The sequence below is a fragment of the Amblyomma americanum genome, chromosome 3 (genome assembly GCF_052857255.1).
Source record: "Amblyomma americanum isolate KBUSLIRL-KWMA chromosome 3, ASM5285725v1, whole genome shotgun sequence".
In the NCBI taxonomy this organism is placed as follows: domain Eukaryota; kingdom Metazoa; phylum Arthropoda; class Arachnida; order Ixodida; family Ixodidae; genus Amblyomma; species Amblyomma americanum.
Window position 1 is genome coordinate 39,060,696 of NC_135499.1, and position 18,797 is coordinate 39,079,492.

General features: G+C 50.8%; 1 protein-coding gene across 2 annotated transcripts in view; it reads right to left on the bottom strand.

Moving 5' to 3' along the window:
- Positions 1 to 18,797, bottom strand: part of Bap60 (Brahma-associated protein 60) — a 107,224-nt gene that overhangs the window by 53,177 nt on the left and 35,250 nt on the right. For both annotated transcript variants that reach the window (XM_077657274.1, XM_077657273.1), the window contains one exon: positions 9,648 to 9,909. In XM_077657274.1, coding sequence (XP_077513400.1) covers positions 9,648 to 9,909 — 262 coding nt within the window. The remainder of the gene's footprint in view (positions 1 to 9,647; positions 9,910 to 18,797) is intronic.

The window sequence follows — 18,797 nt, forward strand, 5'->3', positions numbered from 1 at the left end:
TCTTCTGTTGCATGTCATAGAGCAGGCGCTCTGCAAGGCGAGTGCGGTATCTTGCCTTGAGAGAGTGAACAACACCCTGGTCTATTGGCTGTGCTTTTGAAGTTGTGCCAGGAGGAAAATATAACACTTTGGTGGCCTGCAGCTCTGGTACTTGCATATGGCTTGAGCACTTGTCAAGGAACAGTACCAAATTCCTCTTCTCGTTCCTCATCTTGCTGTCAAAGTTCAGCAGGCATTTGTTAAAGGTGTCTTTCGTTATCCAGGCACTTTTGTTGGACTCCCAGTCTACAGGAATGTGCACTTTGTGCAAGCATAAGGGCCTTTTAGACTTCTCTATGACAAGGAGCTTTACTTTCTCGCTCCCATCCATATTGCAGCAAAGAAGAATGCTCACACGTTCTTTAGACTGCTTCCCCTGTGACATGCATCTGCAGAGAAAGCGAGCATCTTTCCCGGTCTCAGTTTGTAAAGAAGTCCGCTTTCGTCAGCGTTGAAAATATCTCGCGGAGCGTAGCCTGCAAGCAGACCCGGCAGCGAATGGTCTTTCCAGCCCGCCACCACACTGTCGTTGACGCTGTCCGACTCTCCAGAAATGCATTTAAGGAGGGATGAGGGTCTTGAAAACTTTTTTTTATTTCTTAACACAGCTTCCTGAAAATTGGCATGCAGATATATCTTTGAATGCTAATCCCAAATATATATTCAGATTTTATATATCTCATCTAGAAATGAAGATATGGCAAAATAATTTATACCACTTAGGTGTTTTCTTACGGGCCATTATGGTGATTTCTTAATTAAAAAACTAGTTTTAAAGTAATGCTGTCATTTTTAAGGGCCCATTGCACATTCTAAAGCTAAAGAAATTTTTAAAATGTCATCACATAGGTCATGAATGAATAACAAAGTAGGAAAAATAAAACAATGTGGGAGTAATTAGCTTATATCTGACCTAATTGCTAGTCTATTGGGTTTAATGAAAATTGGAAAGCTTTAGGATGTAGCTGAGGTGTTGCTGAAAAAAATGATACCTACTTCAATAAAATCAGTCGATGAAAACATTATGAAAAGTTCCGTAAGGCAAAGGCATTTGATCGAAAAAGCAAAGCTGAGAAAATTGCATTCAAAGTTTTGCTTACTCTGCCATTTTTGTTTACTGATCATATGGAAAAATTTAATGCTTTAGCATGCAGCCCAGTCATCGCTGAACACAATAACACCAAATTTACAGAAATCTGTTCATGTAAAGATTGTTAAAACCTCTGTATTGCATTGACACTTGACAAAAAAAAAGCTCAGAAAATCACTTGCTATTTTCTTTGAATCTGCCACACATTCACAAAAGTCCTGGGCAGTAGTCCTGGGTGCTGTCAGGCTTGTGCTTCTTGGCCATCCTCTTCACCTTTTCAGCATTTGTGTGACCCTTATCAGACCTGCACAGCCTCTGTTTATCTTTTTCAAGGCTCCTACCAATGAGGCAGCTTCCAAGCCTGTAATCAAGCTGTGCTGCAACAGCTCTGCTGGTTGCTGCCATTCCTTGGTTGAAGCGAGAAACTGCTTCTTGCGAGGTTAAAAACAGGACAGCGAGGAGTGTCTAATGCAAATGTTCAAGCTTCAGCTTAGAGCGCACGTCTTGGCGCTCTGCCAAGTTCGCCGAGTTGACCTTTGACATTGGGGTTCCCTTTGGGTTGACCTTAAGAGCACCCGATGGGGTGATGTGAAGCCACGTGATGGGTAACCATGCGCGCAGAAGCTTCCCGCTGAATTCCAGGGTTATTTGAGTTAAGGCACTGCCAACTTTCCCCCTGAAAATTGCTGCTTGTGGTTTGGTTATTGGTGCTGAGGGGGAAAAAAGCGCGGGAAAGACCTTCCGCGCGACCGGCCGCCTCGCCATTAGGTGTCAGTCGAGTTCGTTCGCGTGCGCGGGGACGCCATATTGCTGACCTGGCCCGAGAAAGCGGCGCCGCTGCACAGACAGCGACTGGGGACGTATCTGCGCGCGGCCAACAAGGTCGAATCGTAGTCTATGCGGTTATTTCGAGCAAAAAAGCGATTCTGCGCGCCATAGCGCAAGAAACTGCGAACTATTTGTGCTCCCTCGTGTGCAGCGCTCTATGAAACTCGCGTATTGCGCGCAATTCGAGCAAAAACGTGATTCTGCGCGCCATAATGCGAGACACTGCAAACTACCAGTGCTCCCTCGCGTCCATCTCTGTATCAAATTGCGCCCGAGCTCGGAAACTCGAAATTGCGCTCGGAAACTCGGACTGCTCCATACCCCATACTACAACATGCCCGATACCAGTGTTGCTGCATTGGCCAGTTGGTTTTTCCCAGTTGTCGGCTAAAAATTTCCCATTTGTCCCCACAAATATATTTTTCTAATATATAGTAATTTTAGAGGAAAAAATACAGCGCGAACATAGCAGCAAATTTCTAGTACATCGGGCTCTTTCGCACAATTGTGTCCGAGCGCCACACTTGGCAACACGCAGTATCCGGCTATCTACAAAAGAACCTCAACGCCTTAGAAGTAGTCGACCCCTATGCTGTTCCTGACTCACAGGCGATCGTCTGGTACCTCCAAGATAGCAACCCAGGAACCTGTTTCGGATTTAGCATTGATGTTGAAGATTTGTATTATTCCCTACCTCATGGCAAGCTCTTGTCCACCGTGAAGGAATACATCACACTCAAGAACGATGAACTAGCATTTACTGGTCGCAGCGGTATCACAGTAGAAGCCTTTTTAGAACTGCTTTCTTTTCACCTGTGTTCAACTTTTGTGGAATGGCGCGGGACAATTTTATTGCAAAAACAGGGTCTGTGTATTGGTTCTCGTGTAGCCCCGATACTCAGTAGCATTTTTCTTGCAAAAGTAGACGTAGCGATCAAGGAAAATCTTGACGGTCTTGCTTTTAAGATCTGGAGATATGTAGATGACTTTCTAATACTAATGAAAAAGGGAGGGCACGCTAGGCGCGCGGTTGATGTGTTGAAAGTGTTTAAAGAGAACGCAATGGGTCTAAATTTCACGTTCGAAATGCCGGAAAAAGGTGAACTTCAGTTCCTAGATCTAAGACTGATGTTCAAGGAGGGCCACACTTGTTGGGTTAATAAACCGCGCTCCAAAAAGCCGATACTGAACCTTTGCTGAGGGCACACAAAACTGGTAAAAAACGGCATAGCATAGTTGAGAGGAAAATCTCGAAAACGTTTTATTGAACTTAATAATACATCACGGCCCAATATTATTACCCATGATTACGAAATCAACGCCTGCCACGATGTTTGACATTTATTGCAGCCGAAGAAGTTTCGTGCAGTGAAAGGCCGCACCGACGCTAGGGTGCCGATGGCACCGACAGAAATCGTTGGCATGTGAAACGGCGGCTGCGATTATCGTTGCAACGACAGTGCGACCGGGCCGTAATTTTTCGTTCCCGGCGCGCCATGTGAAACAGGCTTAATGGCGAGGCGGCCGGTCGCGCGGAAGGTCTTTCCCGCGCTTTTTTTCCCCCTCAGCACCCCCGCGCACACGAGTCCCGCCTGTTTGGCGCTGCTGCTCGGACGAATGGAGAGGGGGAGCGGCCGGTGTGGCGAGGAGGGTTATGCAACGCCTACTAGGCTGCGTGCGGCTCACCGCTCCTGTAGACGCGTGCAGACGATATCGGGACGGAATGAAACGGGGGCGCGTGGCGTGCGGTTAATTTTGGTAAAGCGCATGCCGTCTAGAAGTGTCCACGATAAGGTGCTGTACTTGTGGATACGATGATAAAGCTTACACTGCCTAATGAGCTCGGCGTGCCGGGAACGAAAAATTACGGCCCGGTCGCACTGTCGTTGCGACGATAATCGCAGCCACCGTTTCACATGCCAACGATTTCTGTCGGTGCCATCGGCACCCTAGCGTCGGTGCGGCCTTTCAGTGCACGAAAATTCTTCGGCTGCAATAAATGTCAAACATCGTGGCAGGCGTTGATTTCGTAATCATGGGTAATAATATTGGGCCGTGATGTATTATTAAGTTCAATAAAACGATTTCGAGATTTTCCTCTCAACTATGCTATGCCGTTTTTTACCAGTTTTGTGTGCCCTCAGCAAAGGTTCAGTATCGGCTTTTTGGAGCGCGGTTTATTAACCCAACAAGTGTGGCCCTCCTTGAACATCAGTCTTAGATCTAGGAACTGAAGTTCACCTTTTTCCGGCATTTCGAACGTGAAATTTAGACCCATTGCGTTCTCTTTAAACACTTTCAACACATCAACCGCGCGCCTAGCGTGCCCTCCCTTTTTCATTAGTATTAGAAAGTCATCTACATATCTCCAGATCTTAAAAGCAAGACCGTCAAGATTTTCCTTGATCTCTACGTCTACTTTTGCAAGAAAAATGCTACTGAGTATTGGGGCTACACGAGAACCAATACACACACCCTGTTTTTGCAATAAAATTGTCCCGCGCCATTTCACAAAAGTTGAACACAGGTGAAAAGAAAGCAGTTCTAAAAAGGCTTCTACTGTGATACCACTGCGACCAGTAAATGCTACTTCATCGTTCTTGAGTGTGATGCATTCCTTCACGGTGGACAAGAGCTTGCCATGAGGTAGGGAATAATACAAATCTTCAACATCAATGCTAAATCCGAAACAGGTTCCTGGGTTGCTATCTTGGAGGTACCAGACGATCGCCTGTGAGTCAGGAACAGCATAGGGGTCGACTATTTCTAAGGCGTTGAGGTTCTTTTGTAGATAGCCGGATACTGCGTGTTGCCAAGTGTGGCGCTCGGACACAATTGTGCGAAAGAGCCCGATGTACTAGAAATTTGCTGCTATGTTCGCGCTGTATTTTTTCCTCTAAAATTACTATATATTAGAAAAATATATTTGTGGGGAAAAATGGGAAATTTTTAGCCGACAACTGGGAAAAACCAACTGGCCAATGCAGCAACACTGGTATCGGGCATGTTGTAGTATGGGGTATGGAGCAGTCCGAGTTTCCGAGCGCAATTTCGAGTTCCCGAGCTCGGGCGCAATTTGATACAGAGATGGACGCGAGGGAGCACTGGTAGTTTGCAGTGTCTCGCATTATGGCGCGCAGAATCACGTTTTTGCTCGAATTGCGCGCAATACCCGAGTTTCATAGAGCGCTGCACACGAGGGAGCACAAATAGTTCGCAGTTTCTTGCGCTATGGCGCACAGAATCGCTTTTTTGCTCGAAATAACCGCATAGACTACGATTCGACCTTGTTGGCCGCGCGCAGATACGTCCCCAGTCGCTGTCTGTGCAGCGGCGCCGCTTTCTCGGGCCAGGTCAGCAATATGGCGTCCCCGCGCACGCGAACGAACTCGACTGACACCTAATGGCGAGGCGGCCGGTCGCGCGGAAGGTCTTTCCCGCGCTTTTTTCCCGCTCAGCGCCAATAACCAAACCACAAGCAGCAATTTTCAGGGGGAAAGTTGGCAGTGCCTTAACTCAAATAACCCTGGAATTCAGCGGGAAGCTTCTGCGCGCATGGTTACCCATCACGTGGCTTCACATCACCCCATCGGGTGCTCTTAAGGTGAACCCAAAGGGAACCCCAATGTCAAAGGTCAACTGAAGGTCATGGGTAAAGGTTCGACGCCATAACTGTGCCACATGCGTCACCCACTGCTGTCGTTGGTTGAGGTAAAGGTCGTTGTGCTGCCTATCCGAAAACTGCTTTACTTAGCATAATGATGTTTTTCGATTAAAAAAAAAAGAAGTGAAATGAATCATGTGACGTTCGTGCCTGAGTAATCTCAAGGGTGATCACTGCAGCATCGCCTTTCCGGAAAACGCGCTGTTGTGGTCAACTAATCACTGGCAGCTGCTCTGTTTGGCGATAAACTTGCACTGTGGTGCGATGTAAGCGCCCCGTCATTTCCACACTTTTCGAGCACAGTCATGCAACTGTGCTCCCATTTAAGATTTTGCATCGCTTAAAACAGGACGGCGACGGACGGATTTTTGTTGGGCAAGAACACCCGTGGTGCCGTAAAGAACCTCTCCAAGTTAATTTTCAATTTTGTTCACTCTCAGTGGTCGTAACGCCAACTTCTCTACAGCTCTCAAAAAGCCCGCCTCAGCTGCCTTGTTTACTGCAGTACCGAGGCGCGCGCGAGCCGACGGCACGCGAGTCCTCGTTGGCGTTCCATAACCCTCCTCGCTGCTCCGGCCCCTCCTCCTCTCCTCTTTCCGTTTACACTGCGCCAGCTCTTCCGAGCCTTTGGCGCAGGCCTGCCAACCCTAGGGATTTTCTCCTATATCTAGAGAATTTAAACGTTTAGGGGAAAAATAGATTATTTTTGTAATGAAGGGAAATTTTACTTTCTGTATGGGTCATTTTTATTTTTCGGTGTGAATAGGCTCCTTATTCACCCTTTCTTGACCACCTTGATTTTGAGAGTCTACCAATGCGCCATCTGCACGTGCGGAAAGCATTGATGGGATCGAGGTAGCGGGGTCGGGCAGGGTGGAGGTACGAGGATGATGGGACTCAGGAAGGCATTGGGGGACAACAATATATTTATTCTATTTACATGGTGATTCAAATGCACGGACTGTACAGAGATGATGAGGGAAGCGCTGCAGAGAAGAGCTCTAAAGACTCAATGAGGCAGACAGGCGCCCTGAAATAAGGCTTTGCCTCTACAAGCTTCCCTGTTTGCCGCACTGCAGTGCAACAGAGTTTTCTCTCTGATCAACCTGATGAAAACAGACTAGAAACAGCTTGGCGATGCAAACCCTGGAAGCTACCCTTCACGCCAAGCGGCTTCTAGGAGGAGCCAACTCTTATGACTTTGCAGTGAAGGAACGCTTAATTGGCCTTCTGAAAAAAGATATGTATATGCATGAGTGAAACGCAGTCGGAATGTCAACTGAATTACGTGCCCTGTTTTAGCGTTTGTTGGTTTACGCCCACATTTGTGCACAAAGTGGATTTGCCTCGCTCTTTGACTGCAGTCGGTGAGCGTAAGTGTTCACGGCGAGATTTCGCGGGCGTAAGTACGTCCGCAATAGCTTTCTCTACGCGACCTATGTTTTTTTTCTGTCGCGTGGTGTATGCTTGGCCCTAATACTTGACTACGGGTAGTTTGTCTCGCGTTATTGCGCGTTGGACCACGATTCGAAAGCGTTCCGAAGGCGAAAATACGTCCTCGAATCGCTTTCTCTGCGGCGGCGCGTTCCGAAGGCGAAAATACGTCCCCGAATCGCTTTCTCTGCGGCGGTTAATGAACTGGGCTCTGTGGCTGCATAAATAGGCGCAGAGCCGCGTTTTCGCTCCAAAACAAGCGCACACAAGACGCTGCACCACGATTCGAACGCGTTCCGAAGGCGAAAATACGTCCCCGAATCGATTTCTCTGCAGCGACTGCAGAAATGCTTCAAAACAAGCGCGCACAAGACGCTGGACCACGCCGCTGAGGTTATAGAAAAGAAAGGAACGGAGCGAAGAGCGGAACGGCTGTGAAAGAGGAGAACAACTAGGCGAGGAGGCGGAGGAAAAGAAAAAATAGAAGGAAAGGGGAAAAAGAGAGCGAGGAGGGTACAGGAGGAGGAGAGGCGCCGTTGGGAGAGGGGTTATGGAACGCCAACGAGGAAAATGCCCCTCTTCCTCCCTTTGCAGGAGCTCTCCTCAAAATATATAAAAAAAAGAAATGATGTTATCGGCGACGGCAGCGGCTTGGCGCGCTGCCAAGGTCCGCGCTGCGCGCGCGTGTCGAAGCGTTGAGCACGCGAGCTCGGTTCAGCCGCGTCCGTCGGCACCGAAGCGGCGTGCGGAAACGCCGAAGTCGACGTTAGGCTTAGGTCAGCCGGCTCGGCCGCTTCCGACGACACGGAATGCGAAGCGACTTGCAGTGTATCAAAAGTCGACATTTTCGACGGGCTTAGTCCAGGCACATCCACAGGCACTGCAGAGACTTGCGGTAACACCGAAGTTGACGCCGATCAGCATTGTCCAGGCGCGTCCACCGGCGATGCTGGCGTCAACAGGGTTTGTTCAGCCGCGTCCACCGGCGAAGCTGTTGTTGGCGAGCTCAGTCCAGCCGCATCCACCGAGGGTACAGCAGCTTGCGGCATCACCGAAGCTGCAGTTCTCGACGATGCAGCGCTCTACTTATTCCATGCGCGTCTCTTTTTGCCGACTGCTTTTCGCATGCTTGCTTTCAAGCGCGCGCCTCGGGCCATCGTGACACACGGAACAAAGACACCAGGCAGGCAAATACACGCAAAAGCACGAAATTCGAGGCTAAAAGAAGCGATGAAATAGCCAAAATATCTACAATACCGATAAGGAAAAAGGCAGAACGAAAAATACTAGGAAACAAAGAGGAGCTCGAAAAATGACGGGCGCGCAGGCGAAAGCAGACGACGGGAAGGAGTCGAACAACGCGGCCGCGGGGGGCAAAGCATGCGTCACGGCCAATCAGAGGGCTGGCCTCGAGGAGGCGCCCGTTTTACCCAATCGGCAGATGTCTCGCGACGCTTTCCCCCCTTGCGAATGGGTGCTGATGGCTCCGCTGTGCGAGGGTCTACAACGTGCCGAGAGGCGCCAAAATGGAGAGTGGGAAACCAGCTTTCAAACGAGACCAAGATGGCGCCGATCGGTTCGCATCGCGCGGAGCTACGGCAGCTTGAAAATGGGGCAAACCTTCGCGCTTGGCGTTCAATTTCGGCTCACCGACGTTTCTAAATTGCCGCTTTTTTCATACTTTGAGTTGGAATTCAGCTAAAATATTTTGTAGAGGCATAGTTGCGACGTTAAAGACTTCAAAATCGCAATTTTTGAAAATTGCCATTTTTGACCATTTTTCGCGATTTCAAGATTCCGTGCCGCGATTTCAATCGGTTTAGCCACCCTTCACTGCATTTGAAGTCGTTGTGGTCTAAAATGACGGCAAGTTGTTCCGCCCGTTTCCGCAGCAGAAAACCATTCACAGGTATGTTTCGAGAACGGACGTCACAAAGCCATACCAGCAGTGACTCCTCGACGTTCGGATACGAAGCCTCGCGGAATCGGAACCTCTTCGGTTGCAGGTCGCCGGTCACCTGCTTTGTCAGAATCGCATCCTTGTTCTTCACGCATCCTTGTTCTTCACGCAGCAGACAAATCTTTTCTTGACCAGTCTGGCTGAAAGCGGAGCAGGGGTTGTCGATTTATGTTTAAAGTCGTTCTCTGCTTTTTTTTTTTTCGGCGAGCCGTGGCTATGAGCTGAGCATCGACAGATTTACGTTCGGAGTTTGTTGGTACGCAGCAGCTGTAGATGGCGATAGCAAAATGGCACCCGCCGTCATTGCTCGTGCCGTCAGTCGCCGCGATCCGAGGAACGTTTGAATATAGGCCGCATTTACTGCCAAAAAGTCCGCTGTATCGAAGTGCGAATCCAAATTATCTCCAAAATCTGGTCCGCTCTATCCGAATGTCCGTTGTAGCCGAATCCGCAGTAAGCGAAGTTCAGTCAATGGAAGAGAGAGGAAAATCGACCAAACATCACAAATCGGTATGTTATATCCGAATATCCGTTGTAACCGGATCTGTAGTAACGAGATTATACTGTACTTTGTGCTTTTGTACTAGAGTGGTACAGCTCTAGCACAAGCACTGCAGCCTCTTCCAGCTCACCTTCATGGGGCGCTTGAGGGCCTCCTGGATGTCCAGCCGCTTGCGCATGATAGTGAAGTCCAGCTTGCGCTCAAAGGCCAGCAGGTCCATGTAGGCCTGCGACTCGGGCACCAGGTCCCGAACCCGCGGGGGAAGGATCTTATCGGCCAACTTCTTTTTCTTCTTGGGGGGAGGGGCGCCACCCCCACCGCCAGGGGGCGGGGCTGCACCACCCACAGCTGGAGGTGGCCCACTTGCTGGCCCCGACCCTCCTAGGCTGCTCCTGCACACACAGCAACAATCACTGCATCTTCCTAACAGGACTTCACAAGGATAAGTGCACAACACAGCATTCTAGGCAGTACACTAATATGCAAGGATTACGCATGGTCCCTGGTTCAAATCCTGGACCATCTTCACAACTACTACGTTTCAGCGAAAGCTCGGTAGCTTTACTTTGTAGTTGTGTGGCTGTGCTTGGGCACATGCTAAAGAATATGCTTCCCCCTTACAGAATGCGATTCTAAATAATTCTGAGGGCACTTTAGTCTGCTTATGTGGAGGAATGGGAAAGCATGTGTTTTGAGGATAACTCGTCGCCTCTGTTTGCTCCTCTTTCCTCTAAGGAGGATTTCAGGAGGAGGTTCACACAGTTACTGTAACTAAATCCCCCTTTCAGCTCAATCACATATTTTGGCTTTTCAAATTTGGTGCCCATTGCTGCTTTCCCGTACACCTACCATATCCCCGTACAGCCTATTCGGCCGTCCAACGACTTCTGCTTCTAATTAACTAATTACTGTATGTCAATCAAACTTTTCTGTTCGATTAATTATCACTCATCAAACACATTTAAATCAATTTCAAACATTATTTCAACTTCTTTGCCACTTTTCCAACTATTTTGCCGTCCATGGTTGTTTTCCCGTCCACTCACTATATCGACGTCTACACTATTTCAACGGTTTTTCGACTTTTCTTGCTCTAATTAATTAACTAATCACCCTATCGACACCAAATTTTGTCACACATCGTCCTCTATCAATTACAATCATTCTGTGATGTGCACACGAAATTACTGGGGGATTTTTGAACACGGTGCATCGACAGTGGTGCGTAGCACAGCGGAGCGCTGCACGTGCCGGCCCAGCGATACGTGTGCACACATGCGAAAGGTGTGTGCGAGGCGACGACGAGGAGGAGCGTGGCAAGCACGAGGAGCGGAGAGCTGGCGTGTCAGAAAACCGAGGTGTGAAGGGAGACAGCACAACTAAGGTTGTGTCATTCAAGCGTGGAGGTGGCAGCCATTGGACGATGGGTCCGTGCTGCCATGGGCCTCCCCTGGATTACCGACGCAAGCCTCCTGCGTTCGTTTCAAGTTTGGAGGGGGCAGCCGATGGACTGAGGGTCCGTGCTGCCAAGAGGCTCCCTTGGATAGCATGTATTAAGCCTACGGTTCTTCGGGACGCCGTCGACGGGTCCTGGCTACGCTTCTCCTGCTGCCGCCAAATTCTTGGGGCTGTTGACGGGAGTCCACTGGTGTCTTGCTGTGTTCCTCTCCGCTCCTACCACCACCTGGTTCTCTTCCGCCGCTGCCTTCGACGCAACGCCAGCGAGGCCTCGCACTTCTTCCACCCACGTCCATCCTGTATACAAGGCATCCCCGCTTCACCTGGGATGCTCAGTACAGGGTGAACTCTTTTCCTTTATTTTGTAGTGTTGTATGCGTGTTGTGTGTGTGCTTTTCTTGTTTTGGTTTCAGTCTCTTATTGGCCCTTTTCCTTTAAATTATAAATACGGCTTTGTTTTGCTTTGTTTGATCTGTTTGTTGTCTCCTTCGAACCTGCACGCGATAGCGTTCCCCTGCGACAGTCGGGAGCAGCCGTTACCTGCGGCAGTCGTTACCAATCCGCGACACGTTCGTTTGATCTAAACTGTTCTGAGAACGACACAACAGCTGCCGACATATTTCGTGCACACGACCTCGCCTACATAGCCAAGTAATGCTTTCGCATTAAAAAAATGTAAAGGTGTTTATTCGAAGCGCAGGTCGGTTGGCGTTGGTCGAACAGCGACACGACGCACACTCACAAGCGTCACTCGAAAATCCCAGCTGCACTTCGTCTACTTCTTCGCTACACTGCTTGCACTCCTGCCGGTCATTCCCATTACAGTTACTTCCCTATCGAAAAAGGAGCCACCCTGGCGACTTACGGGGAGGAAAGCACGGGCGGATCATAATAAAGCTTGAGGCGCTTGACATGCACAGTTTCGCACCCCCGGCGACGGTGGTCCTAAGAGGGGGCGAGCGGCTCAACGATGTAATTCACGGGAGAAGTTTGTTGCACAACGCGGTAAGGTCCGTGATAACGAGAAAGCAGTTTCGTGGCGAGGCCGGGAGTGGAGGAAGGCACCCAGAGCCAAACTAGGGCGTCAGATGGGTGTGACGCGGGAGAGGGTGCGAGGAATCGCGACGGTGCTTCTGATGCCATTGGAGCTGTGTAGTGAAGGAGCGAGCAAGTTGCCGGCATTCTTCGGCATACAGGTGAGCTTCGGAAAGTGATGTGGTCTCGGAAGGCTCAGGGCAATAGGGAAGGATGGTGTCCATGGTGGATGTAGGCTCCCGGCCATATAAGAGAAAGAAAGGAGAAATCCCTGTCCTTGTCTGCGTAGCCGTATTATACGCGTACGTGACGAAAGGGAGCACTTGGTCCCAGTTAGAGTGGGCGGTGTCAACATACATGGTGTTGCAAATGGGTCGCAAGCCCCAAGGGTAGCGTTGGCCTGGTGGCCTGGGGCACAGCTGGAAACATCCGAAGGTCCTGGCAAAGGATGAGTCGACTGCCAACAGAACAACTTGTTTATTCTAGCATCGCAAAAGAGCAGCCGGTCAGGGCGACCACGTTACTCGACGGAAGAAATCGAAGCCTCTCCTTGGCGTCCGGGGCAGCTGCCTTTATACCCTCGGAGTCGAGGGCAAGAAGGAACGGCTCGGGATGAGGCGCACGAGACGGCGACGCACGGACATGTTGAAACGTGACGTGACGCGTCCGCCGGGCCGGCGCCGGTCAGACCTCCTCGCCTCCCAGTTGGGGAGCTCCTCTCCCCAGCTGCCGCGCTTTGACAAGCGTGGGCACCAACATGCACACACACACGAAGACACGTGGCATTGAAACCTGCCTGGACGCGCTTGGCGGGAGGCGTTGCGGCAGCACTGAACGGGTCAAAATGACCGCCACTTTGAACGAAGCCCCGGCGTCCGTTGCATCCGCGCCGGCTAACCGCGCGTCGTAGGCGAAACCTAACAGACCGCCCCGCCGGGAGAAGGAGATCCCGATGGTCAGGGGACTGCATCCGCTGTCCGGAGGAATGTCGCTCGATGATGCTCGTAATCGAAATCGGTCGTCCCTCGGCGTTGCTTGAGCGCAGCGCACAGAGAAGGCCTCGTTCTCAGGTTCAGGTTCGCACAGGACACTGCAAAGTGACTTCGGGAGAGTTGCCATTTTTGTTCTCGTTCCCAGCAAGCGTTAGAACTACGCCGAAACGCAACCGCTCAGTCAGCAAGCACGAGACAACCCTCACTAAGCTCTGCCAGGCTCTTTCCCCTTTTATACTACTGCCTAGTTCCTTACAGTAGTCAAGCAGCACTCAGAACGCGTCCACAAATGGGAAAATTGCACTAGAAAGCACGTCATCACTTTGAAACACTAAACAAAAGCAATATGTTAAAAATCCTGCCTCAGGAAGAAAACATCAGTAACAAACAACTTTGAGGCGGATTCCTACGTTAGAGGTCTCGACTTAAGCCATCGGCGTTACCGTTGAGACTCCCCTTTTTGTAACGCACCTCAAAGGAATATTGTTGCAAAGCGAGGCTCCAGCGCAGGAGGCGGCCATTTTTGGGAGAGATGGTCTGCAGCCATTGGAGAGGGCAGTGATCCGTCTCAATGATAAACCTCGAGCCGGCTAGGTAGCATGACAATTTCTGAACGGCCCACACGAGACACGCACACTCTTTCTCGGTGGCGCTGTACACCTGCTCATGACAGGTCAGCTTACGACTAGCATACAGGACGGGGTGTTCCACTTCTCCATTTTCCCTTTGGCACAGTACAACGCCCATGCCTCGCTCACTAGCATCTTACTGAACAACGAACCCTTTTGTGTAGTCTGGCGATCATAGCACAGGCTGGCTTGTTAGGGCACTCTTTAGGGCGCTAAAAGCTCTTTCCTTTGTCTCGCCCCAGATGACTGTTTGGGGCTCTGTTTTTCTTAGAGCATCCGTCAGGGGAGCCGCGATATCGGAGTACCTGGGGATGTACCTCTGATAGTAGCCGGCGACACCTAAGAACGACCGAATATCGGTCTTCGTGCGTGGTTGCGGGAAGTCTCGCACAGCGGCCACCTTTATTTCAGAGGGGCGGCGACGATCCTGTCCAATCACGTGACCGAGGTAGACAACCTCGGCCTGTGCTAATTGGCACTTGGGAGCCTTGACTGTCAAGCCCGCTTCGCGCAGGCGGGTTAGCACTGCCCGCAAGTGTGCCATATGCTCAGACCAGGATGCGGAGAATATCGCTACGTCGTCTAAATACGGTAAAGCGAATTCTTCCTGTCCCCGCAACACTTTGTCCATGAGGCTTGAAAAACAGTATGGCGCGTTCTTCAAACCAAAACTCAAAACTTTAGGACGGAATGTTCCCATTGGTGAAATGAACGCCACATACCTACTAGCCTCTTCTGTAAGTGGAACCTGCCAATAACCCCTGACAAGATCTAGGGTGGAAATAAACTGAGCGCTACTAACTTTCTCAAGGCGCTCCTCGATGTTAGGGATCGGATAAATTTGATCCTTAGTGATGGAATTAAGCCTGCGGTAGTCGACGCAAGGACGAGGTTCCTTGCCCGGTACCTCAACTAAAATCAAAGGGGAGGTATAATCACTCTCACCCGCCTCAATAACACCGAGCTGTAGCATTTTCTTTACCTCAGCCTCCATAATATCGCGCTGGCGGGGTGACACCCGGTACGCCTTGAATCGTACTGGCTCTGGGGAGGTAAGTTCTATTTCATGAGTAAGGACAGAAGTCCTACCAGGCCTCTCAGAGAACTGACCTTGAAACTCTTGTAAGAGTTGGTGTAGTTCGGTTTTCTGCTCAGGCGACAGCGGTGCTTTAATGATTAAGTCACTAATGACCTGATCAGTGTCTTCCCTGTTCGTCACTGCGCCTAGTCCCGGAAGCTCGACCGGAAGCTCTTCGGGAACGTTTACCATAATACACACCACTGCTTCCCGTTGTCTATAGGGTTTGAGCAGATTACAGTGGTAAACTTGCTGTGCTTTCCGTTTTCCTGGCAGACTCACCACGTAGTTAACGTCCGACAGTTTTTGAACAATCCGTGCTGGGCCCTCAAAACGACGGGCCCTGGCTGTCCGATCATAATAAACCTTGGCCCTCTGCTGGGCCTTTGCCATTGCTTCACCTGACAGCTCCTGTGCCCTTCTTAAGCGTTCGAGGAGCCTGAGCACGTACTCGACCACGACTGGGTCGTCGCCCCTGCCTTCCCACGAGTCTCGAAGCATGCGAAGCGGAGACCGCAGCGAGCGACTGTACACCAGCTCAGCTGGCGAAAACCCCGTAGCCGCATGCGGCGCGGTCCTTAATGCAAACATCACCCCAGGCAGACACAGCTCCCAATCACTTTGTTGTTCAAAACACAATGCTCTCAACATGCGCTTCATGACAGAGTGGAGCTTCTCAACGGAATTCGACTGTGGGTGGTACACTGAGCTGTGTAACAGCTTTACCCCACACCTTTCGAGAAAGGCTGTCGTCAAAGCGCTAGTAAACACTGTGCCCTGATCTGACTGGATTTCCGCAGGAAAACCAACTCGTGCAAATATGGACAGTAGTGCATTGACTATCTCAACTGAGCTGAGTTCTTTAAGCAGCACTGCTTCAGGGAACTTTGTCGCTGGGCAGATCAAAGTCAAAATGTGTCTGTACCCCGTGGCTGTTACCGGCAGAGGTCCCACTGTATCCATAATGAGCCGTCTAAAAGGCTCCGTAATGATAGGTACCAACTTCAACGGCACCCTCGATTTGTCCCCTGGTTTGCCAACCCGCTGACAGGTGTCACATGTCCTCACAAAGTGTTCTGCGTCACGAAAACACCCTGGCCAATAGTACTCTTGCAAGAGACGGTCCTTAGTCTTCTTAACTCCTAGGTGTCCGGACCACGAACCGCCATGCGACAAGCGCAACAGATCCTGACGGTAGCACTGAGGCACGATCAGCTGATCGAACTCCACTCCCCTGCGGTCTAGATACTTCCGGTACAGGACCCCACCTCTTTCCACAAAACGAGCATTTTTCTTGGCGATACCTTCCTTGACATTGCAGCGCATGTTTTCTAGGCTGCCATCCTTTTTTTGCTCGGCTATCAAAGCCGAACGGCTGACTTTTAGCAACCTATTAAGTCCATCTGAAGTAGGCGCGATGAGCAAATCTGCAGATAGCTCTTCTAACTTTCCCGTGTCGGGCATTTCCTCTCTAGTACCTGGTGCCTTCAACGCTACAGGCTCAATTTTATTCAGTTCGGACGTGCTCTGAATATCAGCTTGCTGCGCCTCCGACGCATTCTCATTGTTCGACGTCGGCCCCGCAACTACCGCCTTTGCAGCGAGCTCCCGAACTCTCGATCTGGTTAAGGCCTGAACGCTAGCCTCACCAAACAAAAGCCCCTTCTCGCGCAGGAGGTGATCGGACCTGTTCGAAAATAGGTACGGGTACTGGGGGGGCAGCATAGATGACACTGCGGCCTCCGTCTCAAATGCTCCGAAAGGTCCTTCAATAAGCACTTTTGCTACGGGCAGACACACGCTATGAGCTTCCACGGCTTGCTTGATCCATGCGCACTTGCCCGTGAACATATCGGGTTCTACATAAGAGGTGTGAACTACATCTATTGTAGCTGCGGAATCACGAAGCACTCGGCACTCTTTCCCGTTCACGAGGAAGTCTCGCATGTAAGGCTCGAGAAGCTTCATGTTCTCGTCAGTGCTGCATAATGACAAAAAAACAACTTTTGTTTTTGTTTCTGGGCACTGCGCCGAAAAGTGACCCGGCTTCTGGCACGTATAACACACGCGCGCTTGCCTCGTCTCGAACCACTTTCTGCGTTCGGCTTCGGCTGCCGCCGTCTCCTTACGTTCGGTCGGACTGCTTTCACTCGCATCCGCACTACGTGTGTCCCCCCTTGCTCTCATGGGTGTGAACTCGGCCTCTCAGACTTGGAGCCAAATTCACCCTTTTGACCGTCCTTAGCTCCACGAGCCCGACGCGTCACAAACTCCTCGGCTAGCTCGGCAGCTTTAGCCACTGTACTAACGTCTGGCCTATCCAAGACCCAGTACCGCACGTTCTCAGGTAACCGACTATAAAACTGTTCCAGCCCGAAACACTGCAGAATTTTCTCGTGGTCACCAAACGCTCTCTCTTCTTTGAGCCACTCCTGCATGTTTGACATAAGCCTGTAGGCAAACTCTGTATATGACTCAATTCTGCCTTTTTCATTTTCCCGAAACTTCCGACGGAACGCCTCCGCTGACAGCCTGTACTTTTTTAGCAGACTTGATTTCACTTGGTCGAAATCCTCTGCCTCCTCTCTCTTCAAGCGAGCGACTACGTCGGCCGCCTCGCCGCGTAACAAAGTGAGCAAGCGCTGTGGCCACGTTTCCCGAGAGAACACCTGCTTCTCGCACGTTCGCTCAACGTTAACCAGGAACAAACCAATGTCCTCTCCAAGCTTAAACGGCCGCATCAGGTCAGTCATTTTGAATGATACCCGTTCTCCTGCACCGTGTGCCTGACTTCCATTACGAGCGCGTTCCATCTCTACCTCGAGACGCTTCATTTCCAAAGCGTGTTGACGGTCGCGCTCTTCTTTCTCTTTTTGTTCTTTACGTTCGCGCTCGTCTTTCTCTTTTTGCTCTTTACGTTCGCGCTCGTCTTTCTCTTTTTGCTCTTTACGTTCGCGCTCGTCTTTCTCTTTTTGCTCCCTCTCCTCAATGGTCTCAAGGCATTCCGACAGCTCGTCATCCTCAGCCTCCAACTCAAGAAAAGCCCTTAGCAGTTCTGGTTTTCTGAGTTTGTCTGAGACATCCAGACCCAACTCTCTTGCAAACTCCAACAATTTCGGTTTGGGCAATGACTTCAAATCCATGGCTGCTCCGAATGCTGCTTTCTCTACTGCCTACTATTGTCTTGCCGCAAACTAACCCGGCAGCAACGACAACCGCAATTACCAGCTCTGTTTCTGACACTAACAAAAGCCTGGCAAAACTCAGAAGAAAGTCCCGCACTCACCAAACCTCGCAGCCAAGAATTCAGCGCAGTCGTTCCGCTGCAGGCAACCAGTCATCACACAGGGCTCATTGCACTGCTCCCGGATGGTCGTTGTGCTGCTCAGCATACAGTTGACCGCATATCTTCGCTGCTGGCCTCCGTTGTCGCGATCTCACCGCTGGCAACCAGTTGTTGCAAATGGGTCGCAAGCCCCAAGGGTAGCGTTGGCCTGGCGGCCTGGGGCACAGCTGGAAACATCCGAAGGTCCTGGCAAAGGATGAGTCGACTGCCAACAGAACAACATGTTTATTGTAGCATCGCAAAAGAGCAGCCGGTCAGGGCGACCACGTTACTCGACAGAAGAAATCGAAGCCTCTCCTTGGCGTCCGGGGCAGCTGCCTTTATACCCTCGGAGTCGAGGGCAAGAAGGAACGGCTCGGGATGAGGCGCACAAGACGGCGACACACGGACATGTTGAAACGTGACGTGACGCGTCCGCCGGGCCGGCGCCGGTCAGACCTCCTCGCCTCCCAGTTGGGGAGCTCCTCTCCCCGGCTGCCGCGCTTTGACAAGCGTAGGCACCAACATGCACACACACACACGCACACACGGAGACACGTGGCATTGAAACCTGCCTGGACGTGCTTGGCGGGAGGCGTTGCGGCAGCACTGAACGGGTCAAAATGACCGCCACTTTGAACGAAGCCCCGGCGTCCGTTGCATCCGCGCCGGCTATACCGCGCGTCGTAGGCGAAACGTAACAATGGCAAGCATGTCACTGAGTGTGCAGTTAAACCGCTCAGTCATGCCGTTGGTCTGGGGG